This window comes from Antechinus flavipes, chromosome 5, assembly GCF_016432865.1.
Source record: "Antechinus flavipes isolate AdamAnt ecotype Samford, QLD, Australia chromosome 5, AdamAnt_v2, whole genome shotgun sequence".
In the NCBI taxonomy this organism is placed as follows: Eukaryota; Metazoa; Chordata; class Mammalia; order Dasyuromorphia; family Dasyuridae; genus Antechinus; species Antechinus flavipes.
Genome location: NC_067402.1, coordinates 92184766 through 92210208, shown reverse-complemented (window position 1 = coordinate 92210208; position 25443 = coordinate 92184766). Strand labels below are relative to the sequence as shown.

At 52.4% G+C, this 25443-nt stretch overlaps 2 protein-coding genes across 3 annotated transcripts in view; one reads left to right on the top strand and one right to left on the bottom strand.

Moving 5' to 3' along the window:
- Window positions 1-173: 173 nt before the first annotated feature.
- Window positions 174-10981, bottom strand: ZNF467 (zinc finger protein 467). Of its 2 annotated transcripts, none has more exons than XM_051963575.1 (4): window positions 10051-10981; window positions 6448-6552; window positions 5739-5852; window positions 174-2390 (listed from the first exon to the last, which is right to left on the bottom strand). In XM_051963575.1, exons 1-4 carry the CDS (start codon window positions 10172-10174, stop codon window positions 841-843), a joined length of 1893 nt encoding a protein of 630 aa, XP_051819535.1. In that variant the 5' UTR covers window positions 10175-10981; the 3' UTR covers window positions 174-840. The 2 variants fall into 2 exon arrangements, with proteins under 2 accessions (XP_051819535.1, XP_051819534.1); XM_051963574.1 differs by having other exon boundaries at window positions 174-2393; window positions 10051-10980.
- A 6946-nt stretch (window positions 10982-17927) lies between these two features.
- The window catches only part of LOC127538563 (SCO-spondin-like), an 87177-nt gene continuing 79661 nt past the window's right edge, over window positions 17928-25443 (top strand). The window contains exons 1-15 of the mRNA XM_051962371.1: window positions 17928-18113; window positions 18320-18396; window positions 18800-18973; window positions 19530-19612; window positions 19987-20157; window positions 20331-20575; window positions 21023-21125; window positions 21765-21923; window positions 22080-22159; window positions 22576-22716; window positions 23334-23496; window positions 23841-24081; window positions 24661-24805; window positions 24974-25091; window positions 25240-25415. Coding sequence (XP_051818331.1) covers window positions 18344-18396; window positions 18800-18973; window positions 19530-19612; window positions 19987-20157; window positions 20331-20575; window positions 21023-21125; window positions 21765-21923; window positions 22080-22159; window positions 22576-22716; window positions 23334-23496; window positions 23841-24081; window positions 24661-24805; window positions 24974-25091; window positions 25240-25415 — 2052 coding nt within the window. The 5' untranslated portion in view covers window positions 17928-18113; window positions 18320-18343. The remainder of the gene's footprint in view (window positions 18114-18319; window positions 18397-18799; window positions 18974-19529; window positions 19613-19986; window positions 20158-20330; window positions 20576-21022; window positions 21126-21764; window positions 21924-22079; window positions 22160-22575; window positions 22717-23333; window positions 23497-23840; window positions 24082-24660; window positions 24806-24973; window positions 25092-25239; window positions 25416-25443) is intronic.

Here is a 25443-nt window from a genome sequence, read left to right as displayed (position 1 = left end):
GGGACTGTCCTACTGTTTGACTCAGTATTTTGTGAGAAAAAGACTATCTGAGAACTTGAAGTCTCACAGAGGAGGTCAGGAGAAACCCAAGGGTGCTAGCTATCAATGAGGCTCAATTTCCCTTATTCTTTGACTAGCCAAGAAAGCCCCAGCACCCACCAATCTCACAGCCCTCAAGCTTTCAGATTTTCTCTTTAATAACACATCAAATACATAGGTGACTATTCTCCCCTCATCTTGGAACACCCATCATTTGAGGAGGAGTAGAGAGTCCTACAGCTTTGAAGGATGGTGAAGAAGGCATGGAAGAGCAGCTAGAAGGGAATTGTTCCTTCCCAGTCTTCCCATGTGTTTCAGTCTGGCCCTCTATTTTCCTTTAGTCAGTTACCTCACTTCCATCTCCCAACACCCAAAGCTCCACATTGAAGGTCCCAGGCAGAAAAGAACCTTAAAGTTCATTCAGTCGAACCCTCTCACTTTACAGATGCAGACCTGAATCTGATAGAGGGTCTCTCTCGATTATCCTTATTCAGACGGGGGTATTCTCCAAGCTTTCCAGCATCTGGCAGCTCGGGAGAGAAAGGAAGAGAGTGGTGGGGGAGTAGGGCACCTGCAGGAGGCTGACTGGGAAAACAGAGATGAAATAGAGAAAAAGCGAAGGGCAAAGAGTCCGAAGGAGGGAGCCAGCACAGGAGCCGATGAGCAATAGCAAAGGAGAGCAGTCACAGTGAAGGAAAATGGAGGTAAAAACCACAAGGGATCTGACCAGCAGTTAGGTGAGAGAGGATGCTGAGGAGCTGGACAGATACCTGGGTGGGGAGGGATCGGGCTCTATTCCATTTAGAGGAAAAGTGAGGTTGCGGTAGGCACTGTAGGAACAGGCCAGGTTGGGCTTGACAGGCTGGGGTCCAGATGAGCGATTTCGCCGTGGGTGCGCTGGTGCCGGGCCAGATGGGTCTTGCGGCTGAAGCTCTTGCCGCACTGCGAGCAGGGGAAGGGGCGGGAGCCCGTGTGGACCGCCTGATGGCGGATCAGATTGGTCTTAGAACTGAAGCAGCGAGAGCAGACGGTGCAGGCGTGGGGGCGGCTCCCAGTGTGCACTGCCTGATGGCGGCCCAGATGTGACTTGCGGCTAAAGCCCCGACCGCACTGGGCGCAGGCAAAGGGCCGAGCGCCGCTGTGCACCTTGGTGTGAGCGGCGAGATTGGGCCGGGAGCCGAAGCGACGGCCGCACTGGGTGCAGGCAAAGGGACGTTCGCCCGTGTGCACGCGCCGGTGCCTTGTCAGGTGCTGCCCGTGGGAGAAGCCGCGCCCGCAGTCTGGACAGCGGAAGGGCCGCTCGCCGGCGTGGGTCCGCTGGTGAGCCACCAGCCCCGTACGCTGGCTGAAGCTTTTCCCGCAGTGAGTGCAGGCAAAGGCCTTGACGGCTGCGTGGGCCGCCGCCGCGGCTCCCGCCGGGCGCCGCTCTCCCTGGCCCCGCGCGCGCTCGGAGAACCCGAAGGGGCGGCTCCCGCGGTGTACCCGCTGGTGCGAGGCCAGGTTCTTCTTCCAGCCGAAGTCCTTTCCACAGTCTGCGCAGGCGAAGGCCTTGGGTCCCGAAGGGTCTGCGGGCGCCTCCTGGCCCAGGGGATCCGTGCTCGGCGGCTGCGGGGGTGGCGGCGGGGCAGGGCCTGCCGCATGCACGCGCCGGTGGCGCACCAGGTGCTGCTTGTGCGTGAAGCTGCGGCCGCATTCGGTGCACTGGTATGGTCGCTCACCCGTGTGGATGCGCTGGTGACGGATCAGGTGCGTTTTCTTGCGAAAACGCTTTTCACACTCGGCGCAGGGGAAGGGCCTCTCTCCGGTGTGCGTTTTCTGGTGGGAGCCCAGGTGAATCTTCTGGCTGAAGCGCTTCCCGCACTCCTCGCACGGGTAAGGCCTCTCCCCGGTATGCGTGCGGAGATGGCGGGTCAGGTGGGCCTTCTTGCTAAAGCGCTTCCCACATTCTGGGCACGGAAAGGGACGCTCGCCCCGGTGGCTGCGCAGGTGGGCCAGCAGGTGGGTGCGCTGCGAGAAGCTGCGGCCGCAGTCTGGGCAGGCACACGGACCTTCGCCCCGGTGCAGCCTCTGGTGTAGCCGAAGCGTCAGCTGGTCCCGGAAGCGCCGCTCGCACTCGCCGCAGCCGTAGGGTTTCTCCAGGACCTGGGGCCAGGATGCTAGAGCCAGCCCACTCAGAGGCCCTGGGGCGCCAGGCTCCAGTTTACAGGCTGTGGCCACGGCCGCCAGAGGTCCGAGGTCGGCGGGCAGGAAGGGGCCGCTTGGAAGTAACTGGGGGAGGTGTTGGGGCCATGCAACCTCCTCTTCCTCTCCCGGGTCCTCATCCTCCACCTTCACCTTTCGGATCATCCAGTCTTCTGGAAAGACAAGACAAGGAATGGTACTGAGATTTCCAGACAGACTTTTCTTTCTTTTTGAAGGCTTTATTGATTTTCTTTTTACATTGTTCTCGTTTCCCTACCCCCCAGCTCGCCGAACCATTTCTTGTACTGAGAGTTTTAACTAATCATTGATGTTTGACAACCTGTGACAACCTCATTCTTCACCTTCAGTTCACCAGTAGTGCTGGTGATTTTGCCTCAGTTGATCTTCACAACAACCCTGTGAGAGTAGAAGCTACTTAAAATGATCTCTATTTTAAAATGGAAAAAACTGAAAGACAGATTAAATGACTTGCCCAGGGTCATAAATGTCTGAATCACATCTGAACTCAGGTTTTCCTGACTCTAGGTTTAATATTCTAGTCACTAGGCCATCCAGCTGCCTCAAAGTGTCTCCTCACTGTGGGAGCAAGAGGAGTCGACAGTTAATTTGAGTTCTGCTGACAGACTTTTGTTTTGCTTTTAAATGAATTTGCATTTAATTAAACACAACAAAATCTATATATATTTAGGAAAGAACAACACATGTACAAGACATTTTGTCCATAGAAGATATAATTGCTTATTGATCATACTGAGTCATTTAATGAGATTGTATGTATATGTATAGTATATTTCATATCCCTTCCCTAATTTGTCTGTGGCCCTGCTGTTGGATACTACTTGATTAAGTGATTTCTAAGATCCATTTCAAGTAGTAAAAACAGAATTTGGACTCAGAAGACCCAGATTTCTAAGTGTTTTGATACTTACTGGCTATGTAAATAAAGGCAATAGACAGATTTTTCTAGATTTGTCTAAACAATGTGTTTCTACTTCATCACTAGTTTTTCTTTGAACTCCACCCTATTCTATCTTCCTTACCTGTCTAATAAAACTATTCCCTCTATGGTTATCCATGATGTCACCGACAAATCCAGCATCCTTTTTTTAGACTGCATTCCCTTGATCTATCTGTAGCATCTGATATTGATAACCTCCCCTTCTTGAAACTCTTCTCCCTTGGCACCCTGACACTATATCATTGTGCTTCTGTTGCCTTCCTGACATTTCCACCTGTTATGACCTGTCCTTTCCTCAAATTCATCTTTACTGAAAAACCTGCTCAACCCCTTCTAATCTTTAATTTTGCAAAAGGCATCATCTTTCTATCACTTATTCAGGCTTGAAACATTGGAGCCAAATTTGACTTTTCCCTGTTTCTTTGTCTCCCTTTCACTAAGTCACGTTGACTTTGGGGATAGTTAGGTAGTAAAATAGAAAAAGCATCAGGCCTTAATTCAAAATTCAACCTTAGACACATTGACTGTGTGACCCTGAGCAAGCTACTAACGTCTGTTTGCCTTAGTTTCCTTAACTGCAAAAAAAAAAAAAAAAACAAAACAAAAAACCCCTGCAAAACCTATGTTCCAGAATTGTCACAAGGATCAAATGAAATAATAATCATTAAGTGCTTAGTAGCTGTTATTATTTTTCATTTATAACATATTGCCTGCCATATAGTAAGACTATAATAAATATTACTTCAACTTACTCTTTGTCCTTCCTATTCCTGCTGCTACCATCCTAGTGGAAGCCTAAACATTTTATCATCACCTTTTTCATCTCAGCCTTTCAGAACCTTAATCTTCAAACTCAACTGAGGTGGTACTTACTCCAGGAAGCCTTTTGTGATCCCTTCAGCTATTAAGGCTCTCTGTCTCTGTAAATATTCCTGGAGCTTTTTATCTCATCTCTCCTGGTACAATAGTTTGCTAGCCTAGGAGGCAGAAGAGATCTGGATTTGAAACCAGCCTCTAATGCTGTATGTATGGCTTGGGCAAATCACTTAGCTACTTTATGATTTTATTTCATCATCTGAATTGTTGTGAGGCTCAAATATAAAGTGCTTCGCAAACCTTAAAGTCAAATTTGAAGTCCAAGTACTATTTGATCTCTATTGAATTATTATACTTAGCTAGATTAGACAATTACTGTTTTTTTTTGGGAGGAGGGGGTTTGATCTCTGTATTCCCATGCTTCAAACAGTGCTTTGCACAGAGTAGACACTTACTAAAGGCAATTAGATGTAGAAGTCTACAGAACTAGACCTGGAGACAGTAAAAACTGGATTCAAATCTTCCTTGAGATACTTACCGGCTGTGTGACCCTAGATAAATCCCTTAACGCCTGCCTCAGTTTCTCTTTTTAAATGGGGATCATAATAGCAACCACCTTGCAACCTTGTAAGGATCAAATTAGATAACATTTGTAAAGTGCCTGGCACACAGTAGGAGCTATATAAATACTTATTCCCTTTTCTAAATAGTCAGTGAATTGAATTCACTGTTGCATGTATAGACTATTCATCCAAAAAAGAAGCACTGAATTACTCTTCTTAAAAGGCTGTTTTTAATTATGTCACTTATTTATTCAAAAACACTCAATGACTTCCTATTACATTGAAAATAATCTCCCTCTGTAATCCCATCCTACATATTTTGTGTGTCATTTAGCATGCTGTTGACTTGTATTAACTTTTTCTGCATCTCTATCTTTTCACTCAGACTACATTTCAAGCTTCTGGAGGGCAAAGATGGTGTCTGCTGCTCCTCATGGATCCCCCACATTACTTAGTATGGCACTCAGCCTGGCCCTGTATTTGGCAGCTGTAGCTTTGTTGGATGAAAGCAGACATCAGACAGATAGACAGACGGGGGATCCCAGTGGGAAGGGAGAAAAGGGGATGGATGTGAATAAAGGGCTTAGGGAATGACTAGTCTTGAGGAATGAGACTTAGGGACCAATGATAGCTGCTGACAGACTGTGTGTGTGTGTGTGTGTGTGTGTGTGTGTGTAGGGATCTCATCTGGGAACAGTGAAATAAGGGTCATGAGATCACACTGAGTGGAGAGCCTTAGCAATAAATATTCAACAAGTGTGTAATGAAAAATAGTACCGAAAAACAAGCTCAGTGGCATCAAAATAAAGTAATATCCCCTGGAATTCCTGTCATATTTATTTTCTTTGGCATCTGGCATTCATGCTGTCATCTCTTTCCACCCAACTAGATTGTAAGCTCTTGGAGAGTAGGGCATCGAATGAAGCACTGAGAGAGGAAAAGAGGAAGATTTTCACTGTGAGGGAAGATCTGAGGGTATCCTAGGGGAACATCAGGGTTTACTTACTTTTTTTCTTTAGAGGCAATGCCCTTTATTTACTATTTTCTAAGGCAGTGGAATTTCAGTGATTTTTCTTAGAGAGAGATTTAAATATGTGTAGAGGGAGGAGGGTTCATTGAGCTCTGAGTTACCAAAAAGAAGGGACAGGGTCTCAGCTCACCTGGGCAGGAGCCCTCAGGCTCTGTTTTTTGGAGTCCACCTCCTAGTTCTGCAGTGCTTTGTTCTTCCCCTTGTTCATTTTGGAAAACATCTTCAGGTTTGGGAATCAGGGTCCCTGGAAGAAGACAGGTCTGATTTTATTAAAGAGATTAATGGTGTGGCTCTGCAGTGACCAAAGCATGGAACTAGGGTAGGAGCTTTTGCCCCCCTCCCCACCCCCAATCTCGTAGCAGGGGGAACATGGAGGAGAAAGAGCATAGATTCATAGACTAGAACTGGAGGGGGTCTTAAAGTTCTGGTCCAGCACCATCATTTTATTGATGAGGAAATTTGTCTGATGCCCAGAAAGGCCAAGTGACTGGGAGGTTGGAAAGGCAGGCCTCAAATCCAGTTCTTCTGAACTCCATCCAATCCAGTGCCCTTCCCACTGCATCCCGAGTTCCAGTCCAGCCATGACTTTTAATAGGATGCTATACAATAAACCTTAGCCCGATCTGTCTGACCAGATCTAGGCGACTAAACCACTGGTTTCAAGAAGTGAGAGTAGGGGGTTCATTAGGGATTAAGTGGAGGCCAGGTAAGGGAGGGCTGTGGGACTGCCAAGAATCCCTGGGGAACCAGTTCTAAGGCAAACCACCGGGCAGAATCCGTGTTCCCTGACCCATTCTTCATTCCCACACCCTCTGCCCTATCGTCCTGGCTATTCTTACCTGAGTATGCACCTGGGGGCCCTTCTCCCCCTGGAGGGGCTGTCTGTTCCTGGCCATCATGGGGCCTGTCCCCTGATTCAATTTGTGGGGCCATCTCTGGCTGACCTGTCACAGGCAGATGAACAGACATCAATCAGTTCTGTCTCCCCCACCCCAAGTCCCTGCTGTGCCTTGCCTGGCAGGTCTTTGGGCTGCAGTAGGGAGCCCCTCCTCTTTCCTCCCCTCCCTTCCTGATCCATCCCCTCCTCTCCCCTTTCCTCCATCAGGACAAGCCTAGATGTGTTTACTCCTCTGTGGGGGAAGGGGGCACCACAGAAAGCAGTTATGTCGCAATACTGTAGAGTTCTGTGTCTATCCAGGCAAACACACGGTCCCCCCCAGTGCTTTACACACAGCAGGGGGCTTGGAAGTGTATGGGGATTGTTGAGGGAGTCCCCTCTGCAGAAATAGGGTCCTTCCTTCCCAGTTCCCCGGTGTCCCTACCCCTGTGCCTGGGGCCACTGCTGCTGTCGAAGTGCAGGGGAGTTCGGCATTCAGAGGGCTTCCCAGATCTCCCTGCCCTCAGGCCGAAGGCATCACCCAGCTCTCCGAGTACTAGGCTCCCTCCCACACCTTCACAGACACTAACTGATCTCTGTGGAAATGTCCAAGGGAGTTCTTTCTGGCTTACAGTTGGGGAAACTGAGGCCCAGAGCCAAAGGGAGTCTCTGAGGGTCCCTGGAGCTATGCTAGGATGCTCCCCCTCTGGACCGTTCTGTGGCCTCAGCCCGGCTTCTCCCCCACCTCACTCCACCCCCAATCCCAGGGTGAGATGAAACTCTCCAGGACCTAGAGGGAGAGAGAGAGACAGAGAGAGACAGAGACAGAGATAAAGAGAGAGAGAGAAAAACAGAGAGAGAGAGAGAGAGAGAGAGAGAGAGAGAGAGAGAGAGAGAGAGAGAGAAAGACAGAGACAGAGAAAGAGACAGAGAGACAGAGACAGAAAGACAGAGAGACAGAGAGACAGAGACAAAGTGAGAGAGAGACAGAGAGACAGAGACAAAGTGAGAGAGGAGAGGGAGAGAGTGTATGTGTATGTGTGTGTAGTATGCTGAGGAGATGGGGAGCTCAGGCTCCCTACCAGCTGTCACTGGGAGCTAGTGAAATAAGAGCCTAGTGGGAGGGAGGGGGGAGCTCTTGGGTCCTATTGGGCAAGTGGCCGTGGGGGGAGGGGTAACCACAATTGGGGGAGGGGTGGATCCCTCCTTCATAGTCTTCCAATAGGGTCTTCACGGGACTTGCGAGATGGCTCTAGCTTCCTTTCATAGTCCAAACCCCACGATTCAGCCCCAACCCCAAAACCAAAGGGCCCTCTGCCCCTCCTCCTCCTCAGGCTTCTTCCCCAGTGGCAGTGAATATTCCCCTCCCCTTTCTTTTCCTTCCTCCCCCTCCCCAGCCCGGCTGGCTCATTTCCCCTCCCCCTTCCCTTCTCTCGGCAATCCCTCCCCCCTTCTCTCCCCCTTGGGGTAGGCTCCCCTCCCCCTTCTCTAATCTCTCTGGCTGCCTTTCCTCTGCCCCTCCCCGCCTCCCCCCTTTCCTGCTCACTCTCTCTCCCTCCCTTCTTTTCGCCCTCCCTCCCTCCCTTCTCCCGAATCTGGCTGGCTCCCCCCAGCTCCTCCTCCCTCTGCCCCTCCTCTCAGGCTGCCTGCCTGCTTGCTTGCCTGCCTGCCGGCTGGCTGGCTGGCTGATGGGCTGGCCTGGCCTACCCCTTGTGGGCCCCCCTCTGCTCTTCCCTCTCCCCTCCCCCTTCCTGCTCCTCCCCAGCCTCCTCCACCCCTCCTGGCCTCCACCACCCCTTCTGGCTCCCTCCTCCTCCCCCTGACCCTCTCCCTTTTTTTTTCCTGTCTCTGGTGGCAATACTCACTCCCCTCCCCCACCTTCCCAAGCCTGCCTTTCCCTTCCCCTTCCCCTTCTGGTCCCTATCCCCTATCTCCGCTCTCTTTTCTCCCTCCCTCCCTCAACCAGTTTATATTGTAGTCTTCTTTCTCCCCTCCCCCTCATCTCTTCCTCTCACCTTCCCTTTTTCCTTCCTCCTCTTCCCCTTCCCCCTTTCTTCTTCCTCTCTCTTCTTCCTCCTTCTTTTACTCTTCTCTCTGTCTCCCCACCTCTCAATCTACACTCTCCTGCTCCCCTCCCCCTTCCTTCTCCTCCTTCCCTCTCTTGATTTCTCTTCCTCTCCTCTCCCTTCCCCCTCTGTCCCCCTTCCTCTCTTCTTTCTTCCTCCTCCTTTTTTTCTTTCTCCCCTCCCCCTCTCAGTTCTCTCCCTCTATTTCGCCCCTTCCCCTTCCTGCCCCCCCCACCTCCCCTACACCTTCCTATCATACTCACTCTTCCCTTCCCCACCTCCTCCCAGAGACAAGCTCTTCCCCTCCCCCTTCCTTCCTGCTCACTCCCTACACCCTCCAGTTTTCTTCGTTTGTTCTAACCTTGGGGGATTTCTGCTTTCTCCCTTTCCAGTCCCCTTTATATATATATATATATATGCCCCCCTGCCCCACCCTTTCCTTTCTTTGGGTCTCCTTTACTTTTTTCCTTCTGGTTTTCCCTTCCTCCTTTCTCCAAACCAGATTTACCTCTTTCCTCTCCCCTTCTCTTTACCTAGCCTCTACCCAATCCCTCCAGAAACGTGCCCTCCCTCTTCCAGCTTTCCTCCGACTTCTGGCTTCCCCCTCCCCTATGGACACCCTCCTTTTTTTTCTCTTTTAGAACCTCTGCTTCCTCTCTTGAGACCCCACCCTTCCACCCCCTCTCTCCAGATTCCTCCCCCCTCCCCCTCGACTCCCAAACTCCCTCTTCTCTCCCCCAAATGCCAACCCCACCCTCTGCCTTAAAAGACCCTTCCCCCAGATTCTTTCCCCCTTTCTCCTCCTCTCAAGTCTCCTATTTTTTTCCCTTGCCCCCACCCCTCAATACCTTTCCTTCTCCCTTCCCCCACACTCTTCCTCGTCTCTGACACACCTCTATTCCTTGCCTCTCCCCCAGGGGACACCCTTCCCTCTCTTCCCCCAATTCCCCGCCCCTCCCCCTGGACACCCTTGATTCTCTCCCCCTCCCCCATAGATAAACCCTTCCCTTTCTGTCTCCCCCACCTTAGATCCCCTTTTCTCTTTCTCCTTCACCCCTATCTCTTTCAATCATTAATCCCTTGCCCCTCCCACCTCAGACCTCTCCCCCCATTCCATCCCCCTCCCCTCTTCTCGTATTCCCTCCCCCTTCTTCTCTTCTCTGATCCCCCTCTCCCTTCCCCCTTTCCTCGGATCTCTGCTCCTACTTCCTTTCCTTCCTCAGACCCCTGGCCCCTCTTCACTCTCTGCTAAGACCCCGATCCCCACCTTCCTTCTCTCCCATTCCTTGCCCTTCTTCCTCAGACACCCACTTCCCTGACACCCTTCTCCCTGTTAGAAACCCGTCCCCCACCCCCACTGCAAGCAGCCCCCACCCCCGGGAGCTGTCATCAGTATGTGCGTGCGTGTGTGAGTGTGAGTGTGTGTTGTGCGTGTGTGTCTAGTGGGGGGGGGGTGGGAAGGCGGACCGAGTCGCCCGTTGCACTGCCTCTTTCCTTACCTGGCGGGACAGCCGCGAGCAGACGTTCCCCGGACCCAGGCGTCCGGGGTTCCCCGCTCCCCTCCGCTCCGCGCACAATGGCGCCTGCTGCCTGCAGCTCTGCTGCGGACCCACCGACGGACATACAGACGGACAGACTGATGGCTCTGAAACTTCCCCGAGACGGGAGAGGGAGAGTCACGGCGAAGAGGGAGGGGAAGAAGCGAGGAGGGGGAGGGAAAGAAGTCCAAGGAGGGGAGGGGAGCGGCGGAGGGTGGGGGGGGGGTTAGAGAGTTAAAGGGAAGGGGCAGGGGGTTAGGGACATGAAGGGGAGGGGAGGGGCAAACCGGAGAGATGGGGAGGGAGAAGGGGGGCAGGGGCTTAGAGCCTGAAGAGGAAGGAAAAGAGGGTTAGGCACTCCAAGGGGAGGGGCAGGGGGTTAGGGATGGTGTTAGGGGCATGGAGGACCTAGACGGGGAAGGGAATTATTGGGGGAGAGGTAATAAGAGGACCTAGAATAGGCGATGGTAAATGGGAGAAGGGATGGGGGGGGAGGAGATGGGAGGGGGAGAGAAAAGGGAAGAGGGGGAGAAGGGAGGAGGGGAGAAAGGAGGAGGGAAAGAAAAGGGGGAGGGAAGGAGGAGAGCTGGGGAGGAAGGGCATGGGGGACTAGAAGGGAGGGGCGCTAGGGAGCCATAGAGGGAGGAGCCAGGGCAAAAGGTGGAAGGCCCCTAGAGGGGGAGTAGGAGGAGGGAAGGGAAGGGAAGGGAAGGGAAGGGAAAAGAAGAGAAGGGAAGGAAAGGAAAGAGAAGGGAGGATCAGTCGGACGGGGGGAAGGGGATGTGAGAGCACTGTTAGGAGCTTGGAGGGAGGGAGATGGACTGTTCTGGGGAGGGTGATTGAATGTGTGTATGTCTGTCCTTCCATAGCGGTGCCCGTGCTTTGTGTGTGTGTGTGTGTGTGTGTGTGTGTGTGTGTGTGTGTGTGCGTGTGTGTGTGTGTTAACTGGTCTGTCCTGTGTCTGTCTGGGAGCTTAGGCTCCCCTTTCTCCCAGCTGGCTCCGCCTGTACTGGTCAGTGCCCTCTGCCCATTCTGGCACTAACAGTCCTTCCTCTGACCGGACCCTCCACCCGCCTCCGGTCCCATCCTCCTATCTTCCCCACCCCTCTCTCGGTTCCCAGAGGGATGGGCACTGTCCGCAGGAGCCACGAGGCCCTGGGAGAGAAGTGGGCGGGGAGGGGGCACCTGACCACTTCGGGTAACTGAGGTCTACTCGACACGCCACCCCCCAGCCTGCCCAGTCCACTAGCTGGTCAGGAAGAGGGTTGGGGGCGGGGTTCGGGACAGGGGGAGGGGTGTGTGTGTGTGTCTGTGGTGTGTGTGTGTAAGTGTGAGTGTGTACAGGGGGGTGGGGCTGGGAGGGCATTTAGGGGAGGGGATGGGGGCGGGGCTCTAACAGGGCTGGAACGGAGTCTGAGCCGGGAATTGGGGTGTGGGGGCCTTAGACCAGGCTAACTTTAGAGTAGGGAGGTGAGGGATTGTGTGGCGTACCCCAGAGAAGAAACTAAACCTCTGTGGGTTCGCGTGTCCCTCAGCCTGAGCTAGCTTGGACGTTCGTTCACGCAGCCTCCCTGCCTCTCGCCCAGCCGCAGGGCTGGGTTGGGTTGGGATCTACCTGTGTGGCAGGTTGGCGCATTTAAGTTCGTCTCTAACTGCTTCGTGGCCAGTGCCTGAAATGCGTCCCTCTAACCTTCCGAGTGTCCCCCTCCCGCCGCCGCCCCCTCCCCTCTCCGGGTGCCCAGATCTCCCCGTCCCTGGGCTACTCTTCCCAATGGATGGTTCCGGGAGCATTCTGTCCTCGGCCCGGTTCCGAGCCGAAATCCGGCGATGGGAACATCTAGAAGGGAATGGGAGCAGCGGGGCAGGTGGCTGTGGTGGGGCCGGTCACATTCACTCCACTCACACCACCCCCTCCATGTTTATAAGGTGAAATCAGGGTCAAATGAACATCGAGGGTAATCTTGAAGAAGTTACATCCAAGCAACCTGAGAGGGGAGGAAAGAGCCCAGTAAGGGAAGGGTGTGGAAGAGGGAGGAGTAGCCTCTATTTTAAGTATCTTGGTGAGGCAGGGCCTTTTAGTGGGTGGATTTTACATGGATGTATCATCCGAAGCTGGGTAATGGTGCAGTGGATCAAAAGTCAAAAGCCTGGCTTTGAGTCCCAGCTCCCTATTTGCCAGCTGCTTGATCACCTACGAGCACTTAAACCCTTATTTTGCTCGTCTCTAAAATGGGCACAGCAAATCACAGAATGGCACAGTGGTTTTTAGAGTGAGGGGTCAGCCCTTAAATAGGAGCCTTCTCCACATGCTGGGCTGGGTGACTGTGGGAGAGTCACGTAAGTCCTAATTTTCACGACTGAATTTGGGGTTTTTGTGGCAGATACTGGAGTGGCTTGCAAGGTCCTCCAGTTCATTTTTCAGATAAGGAAACTGAGGCAATCAGCGGCAAGAGCCTTGTCCAGAGTCCCAGAGCTAGGAAGTGTCTGAGGCTAGTTTTGAACTTGGGAGGACGGATCTTCCTAGCTCCAGGACTCACTGTACCCACTCAGCTGCCTCAACTTAGTGCTTCCAGGTAGTTCACCATGACTAAAACTTGCAGATGAGCTTCTGATCATTGTTAATGGAAGGAGTTTCCACCCCGAGACACCAATAAATCCCAGTCCACATGAACTTATTACTAGTCTTTTGTGGGCCAGCAGTATTCTGAGCTGAGGATACAAAGTAACCCTGACTAAGGGGCCCTGCACTCAAGCAACCTACAGTTTAAGGTGGGGTCGGACAAAATATACCAACTATATACAAAGTGAACACTTGGGCAGTACGCTAGCAGTTGGGGGGAGGGTCAGAGAGATCAGTAATTTTCATATAAAATATGGAACTTGAACTGAAGTCTTAAGAAAACCAGGAAGAGGGGAAGCGTTCTAGGCTTGGAGGATCCTCAGTGCCGGTGCACAGATGGGGGTGGGGAAGAGGACTGATGGGTAAGAAGACTAGAAAGATAGGGATGGGGCTGATTTGAAGGGCTTTTAATGCCAAAGGAGTTTATATTTTAGTGGGAACAGGCAGCCGCCAGAGATTATCGAGGAGTAAGGTGACCCGGTCAGACCTTGCTTTAGGAAAATCACATTGGCAGCTGGGGGTAGGATGATCTGGCTTAAAAAAAAATCCACAAAGTTACAACCACAAGGGACCTCTGTAGAGGCCATCTATTCTAACCCCTTCATCGTCCATGGGAGGATTCTAAGATGAAATGACTTTGCCCAGAGGGAAATACTGTTAGTAAGTGGCAGAGCTACAGTGTCCCGGTTTTTTGATTCAAAGTCTGGTTTACTTAATGTACGTCTGCCCCGCGTGCTCCCACCATCTACCTGGTGGCTCCCCATTGGAATATTGTGAAGAAAGCACTCTGTTTCTGCCAGGGAGATACCTCGCTGAAATCCTTTCCTATCTGGTGTTGCCTCAGTCAGACTGAGACCTGTTAAAGACCTTAACTTAAAACGCCCAGGTCTGCTATGTATCCAGAGCCACTTCCTGATCTATCTCTGGCCATTGGGCCCAGGTGGTTGTGGAGGAGAAAATGAGGCAGGTGTTCTTGCACAGGTCCCTCCCTCACTTCAATTCACTTGCATGACCTCCCTGACGATCTGGTCTTCTTCTGGAAGGAAGAATAAATAAAAACAATCGGTCTCCCACTTTTCTCTCACTTGGCCCTTCTCACATGAACGGGACTGAGCTTCCTTCCTTTCTTCTCTGATCTATCTTTTTCCACAGCAGTTAAAACATTTCAAATGCCTGTATCTGCTCAAGCCTATCCCCCTACTCAAAAAACTTAAGTGACTGTAGCTTATGATGGGGAAGGGAATGATTATTATGCGCCTACTATGTGCCAGGTGCGGTGGTAAGCACTTTACAAATATTATCTCATTTGATAATGAGGACAGAGGACAGGTTCCTTAACTTATCATTCAAGACCCAATATGATATGGCTCCAATCTAAGTCAGACTAGTACAATAGAAATACAGATTAGAGGTCAAAGGCTATGAGTGTGAGATCTCAACTCGGCTATTTGTTGCTTGTATGATCATGGGCAAGTCATCTAACTTTTCTGGATTTCGGTTTCTTCATATTTAAAATGAAGGTACTGAACTAAATGACATTCAGGCCTTTTCCAGCTTTAAATCTAAGACCTCATGATCCATTTGTTTCTGGTTACAATTCATAACATTTTGCTTTATGCTCTTAGTTTCCCAGACAAACTTGACTCTTTTTCCAATTTCCTTGGATCCATATAGGCTCAAACTGACATGAAATTTGTTTCCTTTCAGTCTCCATTGATTGAAATCTCTTCTCTCAAAACCCAGCTCAGCTGCTGGAAGGCTTTTCCTCAGGGAAATATCTCTCCTCAAATTTCTTACAAGGAAGAAGAAAACCAGCATTTATTAAATACCTACTCTGTGCCAAGTTTTGTGCGAAAACACTTTAAAAGCATTATTTCTCATTTGAGCCTTACAACAACTCTGAGATCTATCATAATCATTTTACAATTGAAGAAACTGAGGAAAACAGAGATTATGACTTGCTGAAGATTATATAGTTGAGGCTAGATTTGAACTCAGATTTTCCTGACTTTAGGCCTAGGGCTCTAGACACCTCAGAGTACTTCTGGAGCTCTTCATTGTATATTTATCACATTTTGTTGTTCACCATACTTAGAAATGTTCATTTCTTATGAATAAATTATAAACCCTTGAAGACAGGAGCCAAGTCATTTTCTACCTTTGTACCCCCAGCTCCCAGCATAGTGTCCCACCTAACAGGGGTCAAAGAATGTTTATTGAATTGAACTGAATGGTTGAACCAGAGCCTAAGTCTTTAAAAGACAACAGGTGGAACTATTGCTTTCTCCCTTAATTGTTGCCTTTTTAAATCACTGCTCTGCTTGCTCATCATACCCTAGGGATGACCCTGGTGACTGAGTGAACATGTAGGAGACAACTTGGGATTGAATATATGTGTGTGTGTGTGTGTGTGTGTGTGTGTGTGTGTGTGTGTGTGAGAGAGAGAGAGAGAGAGAGAGAGAGAGAGAGAGAGAGACAGAGACAGAGACAGAGATAGAGACAGAAAGAGACAGAGAGAGACAGAGAGAGACAGAGAGACAGAGACAGAGACAGAGAGAGAGACAGAGAGAGGAGAGAGAGAGAGAGAGAGAGGAGAGAGAGAGAGAGAGAAAGAGACAGACAGAGACAGAGAGATAGAGACAGAGACAGAGAGAGAGACAGAGAGAGGAGAGAGAGAGAGAAAGAGACAGAGAGAGAGAGAGGAGAGAGAGAGAGAGCGAAAGAGAAAGAGAGAGAGACAGAGAGAGACAGAGAGACAGAGAGAGACAGAGAGAGAGAGAGAGAGAGACAGAGACAGAGAGACAGAGAGACAGAGACAAAGAGGAAAAAGGGACAGAGACAGAGACGCCCAAGATTGTGATTCCTTGCCTAAAAGAAGGTGGCTGGAAAGTTCTCTCCTAAGATTTGGTGCCAGAAGGACTTTAGAATTGAGGACAACAAAGAAGGTCAAACTCCTCCCCCCTCCAGTTTTATAAAATAAATGAAGAAAATGAGATGTAGAATTTCAGTGGCTTTTCTAAGGTCACACAAAACTAGTCACTAAAAGCAGCAGAAATGAGATGTAAACCTAGATCTTGACTCCAAATACTGTTTACTGTTTTTTTTTTTTTTTACAGTAAGCTACAATGTCCAGCTATTTATTCCCTTTGACCAGAGAAGGTGTCTATGTGTATCTATGAGAGAAAGAGAAAGACAGAAGGATGGTGAGATAGACAGACACACACACACATCCACATGAAGCTTATCCATATCTAATTAGGAAAGTGTGTATAGGACAAGCACTATTGTTTTGGTGACTAGTCCAGAATTGTTCTCAGGGCCTCCTGTGGGGTTCTTGCAGCCTGGCTGCTTCTCTATCAGCCCCTCGGATTGGGCCCTAGAGACAGGATGCTGGTTCCACTCCCCTCCCCCTGTTCCCCTCCCCTCTCTCCTCAAGCCCCAGAACCAGCCTGGCCACTGGCCTGGCTGTGCTCCATTCAGGCCTCTTTGTTACTGGGCAGGAAGATTGTGGAGAATTCTTGGGCCGTTGCCTCAGGCTTCGGAGGAGCGGAGGGGGAGGCCAGAGGTTGAGTTTTAAGTCCAAGGCCACTTTCTGGCCTTTGGCATTCAGGATGACTGGTAACTAGGATTCAGCCAGGACGAGCCTCCCGGTCCTGCCCCTCCCCAACCCGGATCTTTGGATCATCCCATCCGGCTCATCTCAGCTGGACCCAGGATGCTCCCTCCGGATCAGGAGGCCTTCTCAAGGGAGCCCCCCGTTTCTCTGCCCTGACTCGCTCTCTCCTCCCCTGCTATTCCTGACTTAGTGCCAATGGTAAACTCTGAAATGTCCCAACTTCTGTTGGCATTCTCTCTGAGAGAGAACCTCGTAGCAGGGGCAAAGGCCCGCTTGGAGATACCTGGAGGAAGTCCTACGTACACATACATGTGCACACGCACACAGTCAGAGATGGAGGAGCCCACTAGGTCTCCCATCCAATTTCTCTCTCTCCCTCTCTCATACATATATGCAAGGCAGAAGGTGTTCTCTTTTTGGGGGTCTGGAAATAGAAGGCTTTACTGGGGAGTGGAGAGAACTACAGGAAGTAGGGAAGATGGCCTGGATACATACCGTTTACTGCCCCCCCCCAAAAAAAAATTCAAAGAAACTTCTTTATTAAAACAGCCTAGCTCAGCAACATGAAAAACAACCAAAGCCTAGCAGAATGGTTTTTTTTTTAAGGAAAAGATAATTTGGATTTCATACTGTTGAGATGTCTATGCCTTTATGTAGTTTTTTGTTTTTTGTTTTTTGTTTTTTGCTAAGGCAATTGGGGTTAAGTGACTTTGCCCAGGGTCACACAGCTAGGAAGTGTTAAGTGTCTGAGGTACGTTTGAACTTAGATCCTGCTGACTTCAGGGTTGATGCTCTCTCCACTGCACCAACTAGCTGCCCCCTTTGTGTAGTTTTAAGACATATTTTGCAATTTCTGTCTCTCTGTTTCTTCTTCTCTCTGTCTCTTTTCTCCTCTCTCTCTCTTTCTCTCTCTGTTTCTGTCTCTCCCTCTCTTTATCTCTCTCTTTCTCTCTGTCTCTGTCTCTCCCTCTCTTTCTGCCTCTGTCTCTCCCTCTCTTTATGTCTCTCTCTGTCTCTATCTCTCCCTCTCTTTATCTCTTTCTCTCTGTCTCTCTCCTTTCTTTGTCTTTCTCTGTCACTTTCTCTCTCTGTCTCTCTCTCTCTCTGTCTCTCTCTGTCTCTGTTTCTCTCTCTCTGTCTCTTTCCTTTCTTTGTCTCTCTCTCTCTCTCTCTGTCTCTTTCTCTCTCTCTGTCTCTCTGTCTCTTTCTCTCTCTCTGTCTCTCTGTCTCTGTCTCTCTGTCTGTCTCTCTCTCTCTCTGTCTCTCTCTCTCTCTGTCTCTTTCTCTCTCTGTGTCTCTTTCTCTCTCTGTCTCTCTATCTCTGTCTCTGTCTCTCTCTCTGTCTCTCTCTGTCTCTCTCTATCTCTGTTTCTCTGTCTCTGTCTCTCTGTTTCTCTTTCTCTCTCCTCTCTTTGTCTCTCTGTCTCTGTCTCTCTCTCTCTGTCTTTCTGTCTCTGTCTCTCTGTCTCTCTCTGTCTTTCTGTCTCTGTCTCTGTCTGTCTTTCTCTCTCTCTGTCTCTCTCTGTCTCTTTCTCTCTCTCTCTCTCTGTCACACACACACACACATACACACACACACAAAGAGAGAGAGAGAGGCAAACACTAGGAGGTAGAAAAACAGACGGTTTCCAGGATGACTTGTCATTGCTGGCCTCTGGTGGTATCAAGGGGTCAGGTCCGATCTGGGACCGCTCAGATGTTGCACTGGAGGCGTGGCTGAGAGCAGAATAAAGGCTTCCTGAGACCGAGGGATCTGGCACTTCCTAACCTACCTGGAAAGGAAGACTGGTGAGTGATGTGGAAGACAGGGCGGTCTGAGAACCTTCGCCTGCACGGGCATTCAGACAGACACTCATGCTGGAATTTCAGAGCAGGTGGTGGGCAGTGGTCCTGAGAATGAGAATAAGGGTCTGTGGCTGTATCTGCTTAGCTATGCAGCAGTTCTCAGGGTCTTAGCTCCTCTTTTCCTCTATAAACCTCCCTGTCTTCTGCAGGTGGTCTCAGGAAGAGCAGATCCCATGCTGCTCCCAGCCCTGCTCTGTTTCTGGGCCATTTGGTCCTGGACTGATGGGTAAGACTTGCTCCCACGGCCACTCAGGACCTGGCCTAGTCTTGAAGGCTAAAAGTCAGCGCTTCTCTTCCATATTTTCTTTCACCCTGACTTCCTACCCCTATGTAGGCCGGGGTTAGAACAAGAAATGTCAGTTGCCCACCAACTTCAGAGGAGATTTCTGCTTATTATTTCAGTTCTTTGATATCCTCTTGACATCTCTGAGGAGTCCCATGACTCCTCAGGAAACCAGATTTCTTTTTATTTTTTTTTGTCCCTGGCATTTGTTATACCTTCTGCACCCCCTTCCCCCCTAATTTGATCAACCTTCTAAGGTTGTGGGTGGATTGTGGGTGGAAATTCTTGGGAAAGTTCAACGGGGCGTCCTGTGGTACCAACTACTCCTCTACTATTTCCTGGATAGGCGATGGTGCCAGCAGACAGAAACTGTCCGGGTGGAGGAGGTGGTGACCCCTCGAAGGGAGGAACTAGTGCCCTGCAGCCATCTCTACCATTATATTCACCAGGGCTGGCAGCTGGACCTGGCCAGGAGCAGGCCCACAAACTCCCCAACTCCTGCTCTTTGCCCGATCTACAAGTGAGAAGAGGAAGGGGGGGAATTGAGCCTAGACAATGAGGACTGGGGGGATGACAGGCAATAGAGCTCAGGGGAGGAGAAAAGGTGTGAGGGCGTGAGCAGGGGGTGGTGTGGCTGAGGCAGGGGAGAATAAGTGGGGTCAGGGGCATGGGTGAGAGAAAAAAGACAGGAAGGGGAGAGGGACAGAGACAGAGAGATAGAAAGAAGGGGGGGGGAAGAGAGAAAGGGAGAGAGAGACAGACGACACACACTCACAGATAGAGACAGACCTCTGTCTATCTGTCTTTCCCATCTTTCATCAACTTCAAACTTTCCTTCTTTCTATGGGTGTACACTTGGGGTAGGAGACACCTGAGGATGAGAGAAGTAGTGTGACTAGGCAGTGGTCTGTGGGAAAGGTCAGAAGAAGGGGAAAGTTCTGGACGTGGGGAGGGGACCCCCCCCAAGAAGCACTCCAATCTGTAGCCCCACTTGCATGACACTATGAGCGCTCCTTCCCTGGGGGCCTGAGGAACATGAAATGCTACATTAACCCTCCTGGCCCTGCGTGTTCCAGACCAGCTGATGTGCGGCCGGTGGCGTGGAACCGGACTGTGAGGGCCTGTTGTCCGGGGTGGAGAGGGCCCCGTTGCACTCTAGGTGAGAGGTACCTGTCAGTGCCCACCACTACCCAACCGAGATTGCTCTCCCATCTCTGAATTATTAAAACTTTTTTCCCCCTGGTCTCACCCTCCTTGGGGGCAGCTGGGGGGACAGAGTGCCAGACCTGAAGCTGGGAGACCTGAATTTAAATCCTGCCTCAGCCTTTTATAATTTGTGTGACATCTGTGCCAAGATACCGAGCTGAAAGGGGCCCCGCGGCAGAAGTATCGGGAGAGCTGGGGTCAAGAGCGGTTCTGTCAGAGTGGGTGGGGGGCCCAGGTCCCAGCCAAGCCCCGCCTCCCAAGCGCCGCCCCCTGCCCGGTTATTCCTGCGCCAGCTGCCTTCCCTTCCAGCCACCGTTTCCTTTGCAGGTGCCGGCACCACGGATCGCTGTTTTGCCACATGGCAGTGCCAAGTAGGGCCAGATTTATTGAATGCCTCAGCAGGCAGCTTGGAGGAGTGCTGTGCCCAGCCCTGGGGGCGCAGCTGGTGGAATGACAGCTCAGAACGCTGCTTTAGTTGTTCTTCCTGGCCTTTGACAGGTGAGTATCCTCCCCACACATCCCGGGCAAGCTCATGAAATTTTCCCCAGGGGGTCAACCTTACATTGTCTATTTTCTAGTCCATAGAGGGCACAGCCCCAATTTCTGTCCCCTGCCCCACCCTTGCTCTCTGCCCTCCCTCCCCTTGGCTCAAGGCGGATGATTTTCCCCAGGTAACCGTCTGTCCCCAGCCCTCCTGCAGCCCTTGCCTGGGGCGGTGGGCCACCTCCGGAGCCAGCGCCAGGGCCTCTCGGCCACCTGCACCACTTGGTCCGGCTTCCACTACCAGACCTTTGATGGCCGTCACTATCACTTCCTGGGCCGATGCACCTACCTACTTGCGGGGGATACCGACGCCACCTGGGCTATTTACCTCACTCCTGGCCGGCATTGCCTCCGACCTGATTACTGCCAGCCGGTGAGGGGCTAGGGAGTCAAAGCGAGGGGTGGTCCAGGACAAAGCTGGAAGAAATGCCCATCAATCGCCACCATTACCCAACCGAGATTGCTCTCTCACCCCTTGATTAAAACCCATGACTTTCCCCTCCTATTCTCAGCATCCTTGGGGGCAGCTGGGAGGACAGAGTGCCAGACCTGAAGCTGGGAGACCTAATTTAAACCCCGTCTCAGCCTTTTATAATTTGTGTGACATTGAGCAAGTCACTTAACCTCTGCCTCAGTTTCCTCATTTGTAAAATGGGAATGATAAAAATCCCTATCTCTGAGGATTATTATAAGGAACAAATGAAATTTTTGTAAAGTTCTTTACACAGTGCCTTGTATGTAGTAAGCCTTTTACAAATGCTGTTATTATTATTAAATGTTGAATGATGTTTTTCTATTCTCTCCCTCCTCTTGCTCTAAGATTGTTCAGGTTCTGATGGGGCAGGATGAGGTGCTGATCCAGGGACCCAATGTCTCAGTAAATGGAGCACCAGTGCTAGAGGGGGAGCCCCTCCTGCAGCACGGTGAGTGCTCTTCCTCGAGAATGAGGAGGTAAATCTCTTGTAAGAGCGCTCATCTGCCCAGCTAGGGCAGGGGCACCTCCTGGGAAACTGAGGGGATCCAAAGGCTGAAACCAAGGGCTCACGTGCTTCTTCTCATCTTTTCCTTGGTTTTGGGACTGAGGGGACTTAGCTTTTGCTACCAATTCACTGTGTGACCTTAGATAAAAAAAACAAATAGCATATTCTCTGAACCTCAGGTTGCTCTGCTGTTAAATGGAGATAATAATGCTTCTCCTGCCTATGTCAGAGGGATGTTGTGGAGAGATAATGGGACAGCAGATGGGGAAGTATTATGAGGAGTCATAGACCATTAGAAAATGGAAAGGACCCCAAAGTCTAATCTCCTCACTAACTAGATGAGGAAATTGGAGTCTGCAGAGTTTAAATGACTCGACCAATGTCTTCTAGTTAGTGACGATGTTCCTTCCCCACCCCAGACTACTGCAAAAAGTATCAAGTATGTTCTCTCTAAGAGATGCAAGACAAAGAAAGGCTTTCTCTCCTGCCTCCCGTCCTCCTGAATTTGCCCTTGCAAAGCTGGGAATGGAGACGAGGAGGAGGCCGTTAGCCATCCCTCTCGCTTTCTCTCTCCTTGTCCAGGGCTGAGCCTGCAGTGGCCAGGGGACTGGCTGGTCCTGTCTGGCGGTTTGGGTGTGGCGGTGAGGACGGACAGGGCTGGTTCTGTCTCACTCACTGCTGACCAAGAACTCCAGGGACAGACCCGGGGTCTCTGTGGGTTCTATAATGGCCAGCCCGAGGGTAAGGGTTTCAGGGATAGAATGAGTGTGTGTGTGAGGGGAGGGGTGGGCAGGGAGGGGGTGTGTGTGTGGGGAGGGGTGGGCTGGAAAGAGAACCTGGAGGGGAGAGATGCAGATGAAGCTGGAGGCTGAGGGCTCCCTCCTCAAACTCCTGCAGATGATTTTCTGGAGCCTGATGGGGAACAAGCCGTGTTAGCTGCTACTTTTGGCAATTCCTGGAAGTCCCCTCACTCGGAGGTGAGAGGTCTTGCCCTTGACGCCAGGCTTTCTCCTCCCACACCCTGGGCTTTTAGTCCTGCTCTTTGGGCCCATCAGCCCCGTTTCTGTAGAACCCTCTTCCTCCTCCTCTTGCTCCCCAGAACTCTGAGATGACCTCCTGCCCCCCAGCCCCACTGCGGTGCCAGTAGCAGGTTCTGCTTCCCGCCACCGTACCTAGCAGGGGGCTCCAGGACAGACCTCTGCACCCGGCAGTCACCAGGAGGGACTGGCCCCCGGAGCAGCCGGTTAGCCCACTCAGAGTCCGGGTGCGGGGTCTGCTCCTTCCCTGGCTCTCTATTTTGCCACCTCACATGTAGAGGCGCTCTGGCTGGGGGTGGGACTGGCATTCCTCGGCCTCCTCCAAAGGCGGCCGCCCTCCCTCCTTTCCTCCCCAGCCTGGGTGTGGGGATGCGATGGAGGCATCTCAGAGCTGCAGGGGCCCCGCTGAGGATACGGAGGCAGGGGGGCTGCAGGCCGAAGCTCAGGACATCTGTCACCAGCTGCTCGAGGGTCCCTTCAGAGAGTGTCACGTCCAGGTGCGGGCTTAGTGGGGGAGAGTTTGGAGGCTAAAGGGCGAGCCGTCATGGTCACAGTTATAAGCCCTCCCCTTTCACGGATAGGAGATGCAGTCTGGGAGAATGGCCACGAGCGAGTCAGGGCCAGACCCCCCTTCCTGCCTCGGGCCCCCGTCCCCTCCATTCCCTCCCTCCTTCCCTGGGAGCTCTGCTAGCTGCCCCAGACTCGGTTTGCCGGCGAGGATCCTGGCACCGCTACTTTTTCCTACCCAAGAACCATTTTTCCCTCGGGGAGAGGGGAGGATGCCCCTGATTGTGGGGCAAGATCTTCCCTTTAATTGGAAGCAGTTGGCGAATGATCTGTGGGCAAGCCTTTCCTTCTCTGTAAGGCGCAGGGCTCAATAGATGCTCGTGCCGTTCTATGGAAAACAACCAAACACAGGCGGGGAGGGGCTCTCAGGGCCTCAGGTAGCCCTGGGGAGGCCCTTGTGCCCCCAGGCCGGAGGTTTTTGGGCCCCTTCAGCTCTGATAATACGTGATTCTATGAATGGGGGCCCTGAGAGGCGGAAAAGGGAGGCCCGGGAGGGGGCGGGGGGCACAGCCACAGGCTTGTTGGCTCACTGTTCTTCCCCTTGCAGGTCCCCCCCGGCGGGTTCCACGAAGCTTGCCTCTTTGCCTACTGCAGGGCAGGGGGTGGGCCGGCGGGGAGGCGGGAGGCGGTGTGCGCCACGTTCGCCAGCTACGCCCGCGTCTGTGCCCAACGCGACGTCCTCGTCCTCTGGCGGGAGCCTGGCTTCTGCGGTACAGTTCTGGCTCTCCCTGTGCCCCCTCCCCTCCCTTCTCCCCATCCTCCTCGTCCCCGGCATCCCTGGCTACGACTGGGAGTTTCGGGAGCCCACTCTGGGCCTTGCCCCTCAGGGCACCACTGTGAGATCACGGAGAACCCTTTGGGCCCCGCACAGCAGGGGTGCCTTTCTGTGGTCTCGGTCCACAGGGCCCTCCCCTGCGGCCCCCTCCCGCCATCGGTGGGTTTGAGTCTCCACACCTCCCCCAGCTGTGCCCGGCCCTGAGACTGTGCCCGGCTTGGGGGGGGAAGGGGAGAGGGACCATCGCCACCTTCATCGGGCCTTAACCTGCTCCCACAGAGCACCTCTGCCCGGGGGGGCAGCTCTACTCGGACTGCGCTTCGTCCTGCCCCCCCAGCTGTGGGGCGGTGGGCGAGCAGGAGGAGGGGCGCTGCCGAGAGGGCTGCGTGAGCGGCTGTGAGTGCCCGCCGGGACTGTACAGGGACGGCCCCCTCTGCGTCCCCGCCGCTCGCTGCCCCTGCTACCGCCACGGCCAGCGCCACTCCCCAGGCAACACGGTGTACCAGCTGTGCAACCCGTGGTGAGCCGGGCCCCCCCCCCTCCCCCCCAGTGTCTGGGGCAAGGCTCTGGCCAGTCCTTCTCTCTCTGCACTTCGGCCTTCTCAGGCTTCCGTCCCAACCGCCCTGCCCTCGGTGCCGGTCCCCTTGTCGCCCAGACCCCCACCCCCTCACATTCCTGCTCCGGTGTCTTTGGAGGGACCTCTGACCTCCCCATGAATTTGCCCAGAGTGACTTACAGAGATAAGCACGTTAATGGAGTAGCCACAATAACAGTCACAGTAGTTAACTTTTTTAAAGTTTGTAAAGCACATTACATAAATGATACTATCTGAATCTTACAACAACTCTCCGAGGTAGGTGCTCTTATTATCCCCATTTTACAGATGAGGAAACTGAGGCTGAGAGAGGTTAAGGAACTTGCCCAGAGTTAGGGTGGGAAACCTCTGAGAAAGGATTTGGAGTTGGGTATTTCTGACTCTAGATCGGTGCTCCATCTGCTCAGATGCAGGAAGGGAGGGATGGCGAGGGGCTCCCCCCAGCTCGGCTCCCACCTTCTCCGGGATGTGGTTGTTGATCCAGCCTTCTCTTCCCTGCCTCAGCGTGTGCCAGGAAGGCCGCTGGCATTGTTCCCAGAAGCCATGCCCAGCAGAATGTGCAGTGGGCGGGGATGGGCACTACACCACCTTCGATGGGCGAAGTTTCTTCTTCCAGGGCCCAGGGGGCTGCCAGTACACCTTGGTACAGGTGGGCATCAGAGGGGGGAAACTGTCCACACATGGCCCTTCCCCGGCCGACTGTGGTGAAGCGTTTTATCATGAGAGTCGGCCGGCCACTTTGGGGTGGGTAGGTGGGCACAGACCTGAGGAGGAAAAAGGCGGACCGTGATCTGCTCCGTGATTTTTTCTGTCCTAGGATTCTCTGAAGGGGCAGCTGCTGATGGTGTTAGAGCACGGGGTCTGTGAGGCGGGGAGCTGCCTGCGAGCTGTCTCTGTCACCCTGGGGGAAGTCCGCGTGCAGCTGCGGGACTCAGGTGCCCCCAGCCCTGAAACCATAGCTTCGACCTCCAGAACATTTCCCTGGCACTCGCTCACCCCCAGGGTCTCCTGCTGCCCTGTCCCCAGTGTGCCCTCGGTACCCTCCCATTCCTCTCTCCCTCCCAACGCTCTCTTTGTCCCCAGGGGCGGTGCTGGTAGGCAGGAGAGAGGTAGCATTACCTTGGGCCGGGCCAGGGGGTCTCAGTGTTCATCTCGCCTCCTCCACCTTTCTGTTGCTTCGGGGGCCCGGAGTCTGGCTCCTCTGGGGCCTACACGAACCTGCCGCTTACATTACCTTGGAACCGCTCTATGCCCACCGGGTATGTCTGGGTGAGGCCCTGGGGGGAG

Coding starts and splice junctions, on each gene's coding strand:
- ZNF467 (XM_051963574.1), bottom strand. CDS start 10,174: ATGTCCGTCGGTGGGTCCGCAGCAGAGCTGCAGGCAGCAGGCGCCATT. Junction 6,553..10,050: donor GCTCGCGGCTGTCCCGCCAG/GTAAGGAAAGAG, acceptor TGCCTGTGACAG/GTCAGCCAGAGATGGCCCCA. Junction 2,394..5,738: donor GCCTGAGGGCTCCTGCCCAG/GTGAGCTGAGAC, acceptor TTGTCTTTCCAG/AAGACTGGATGATCCGAAAG.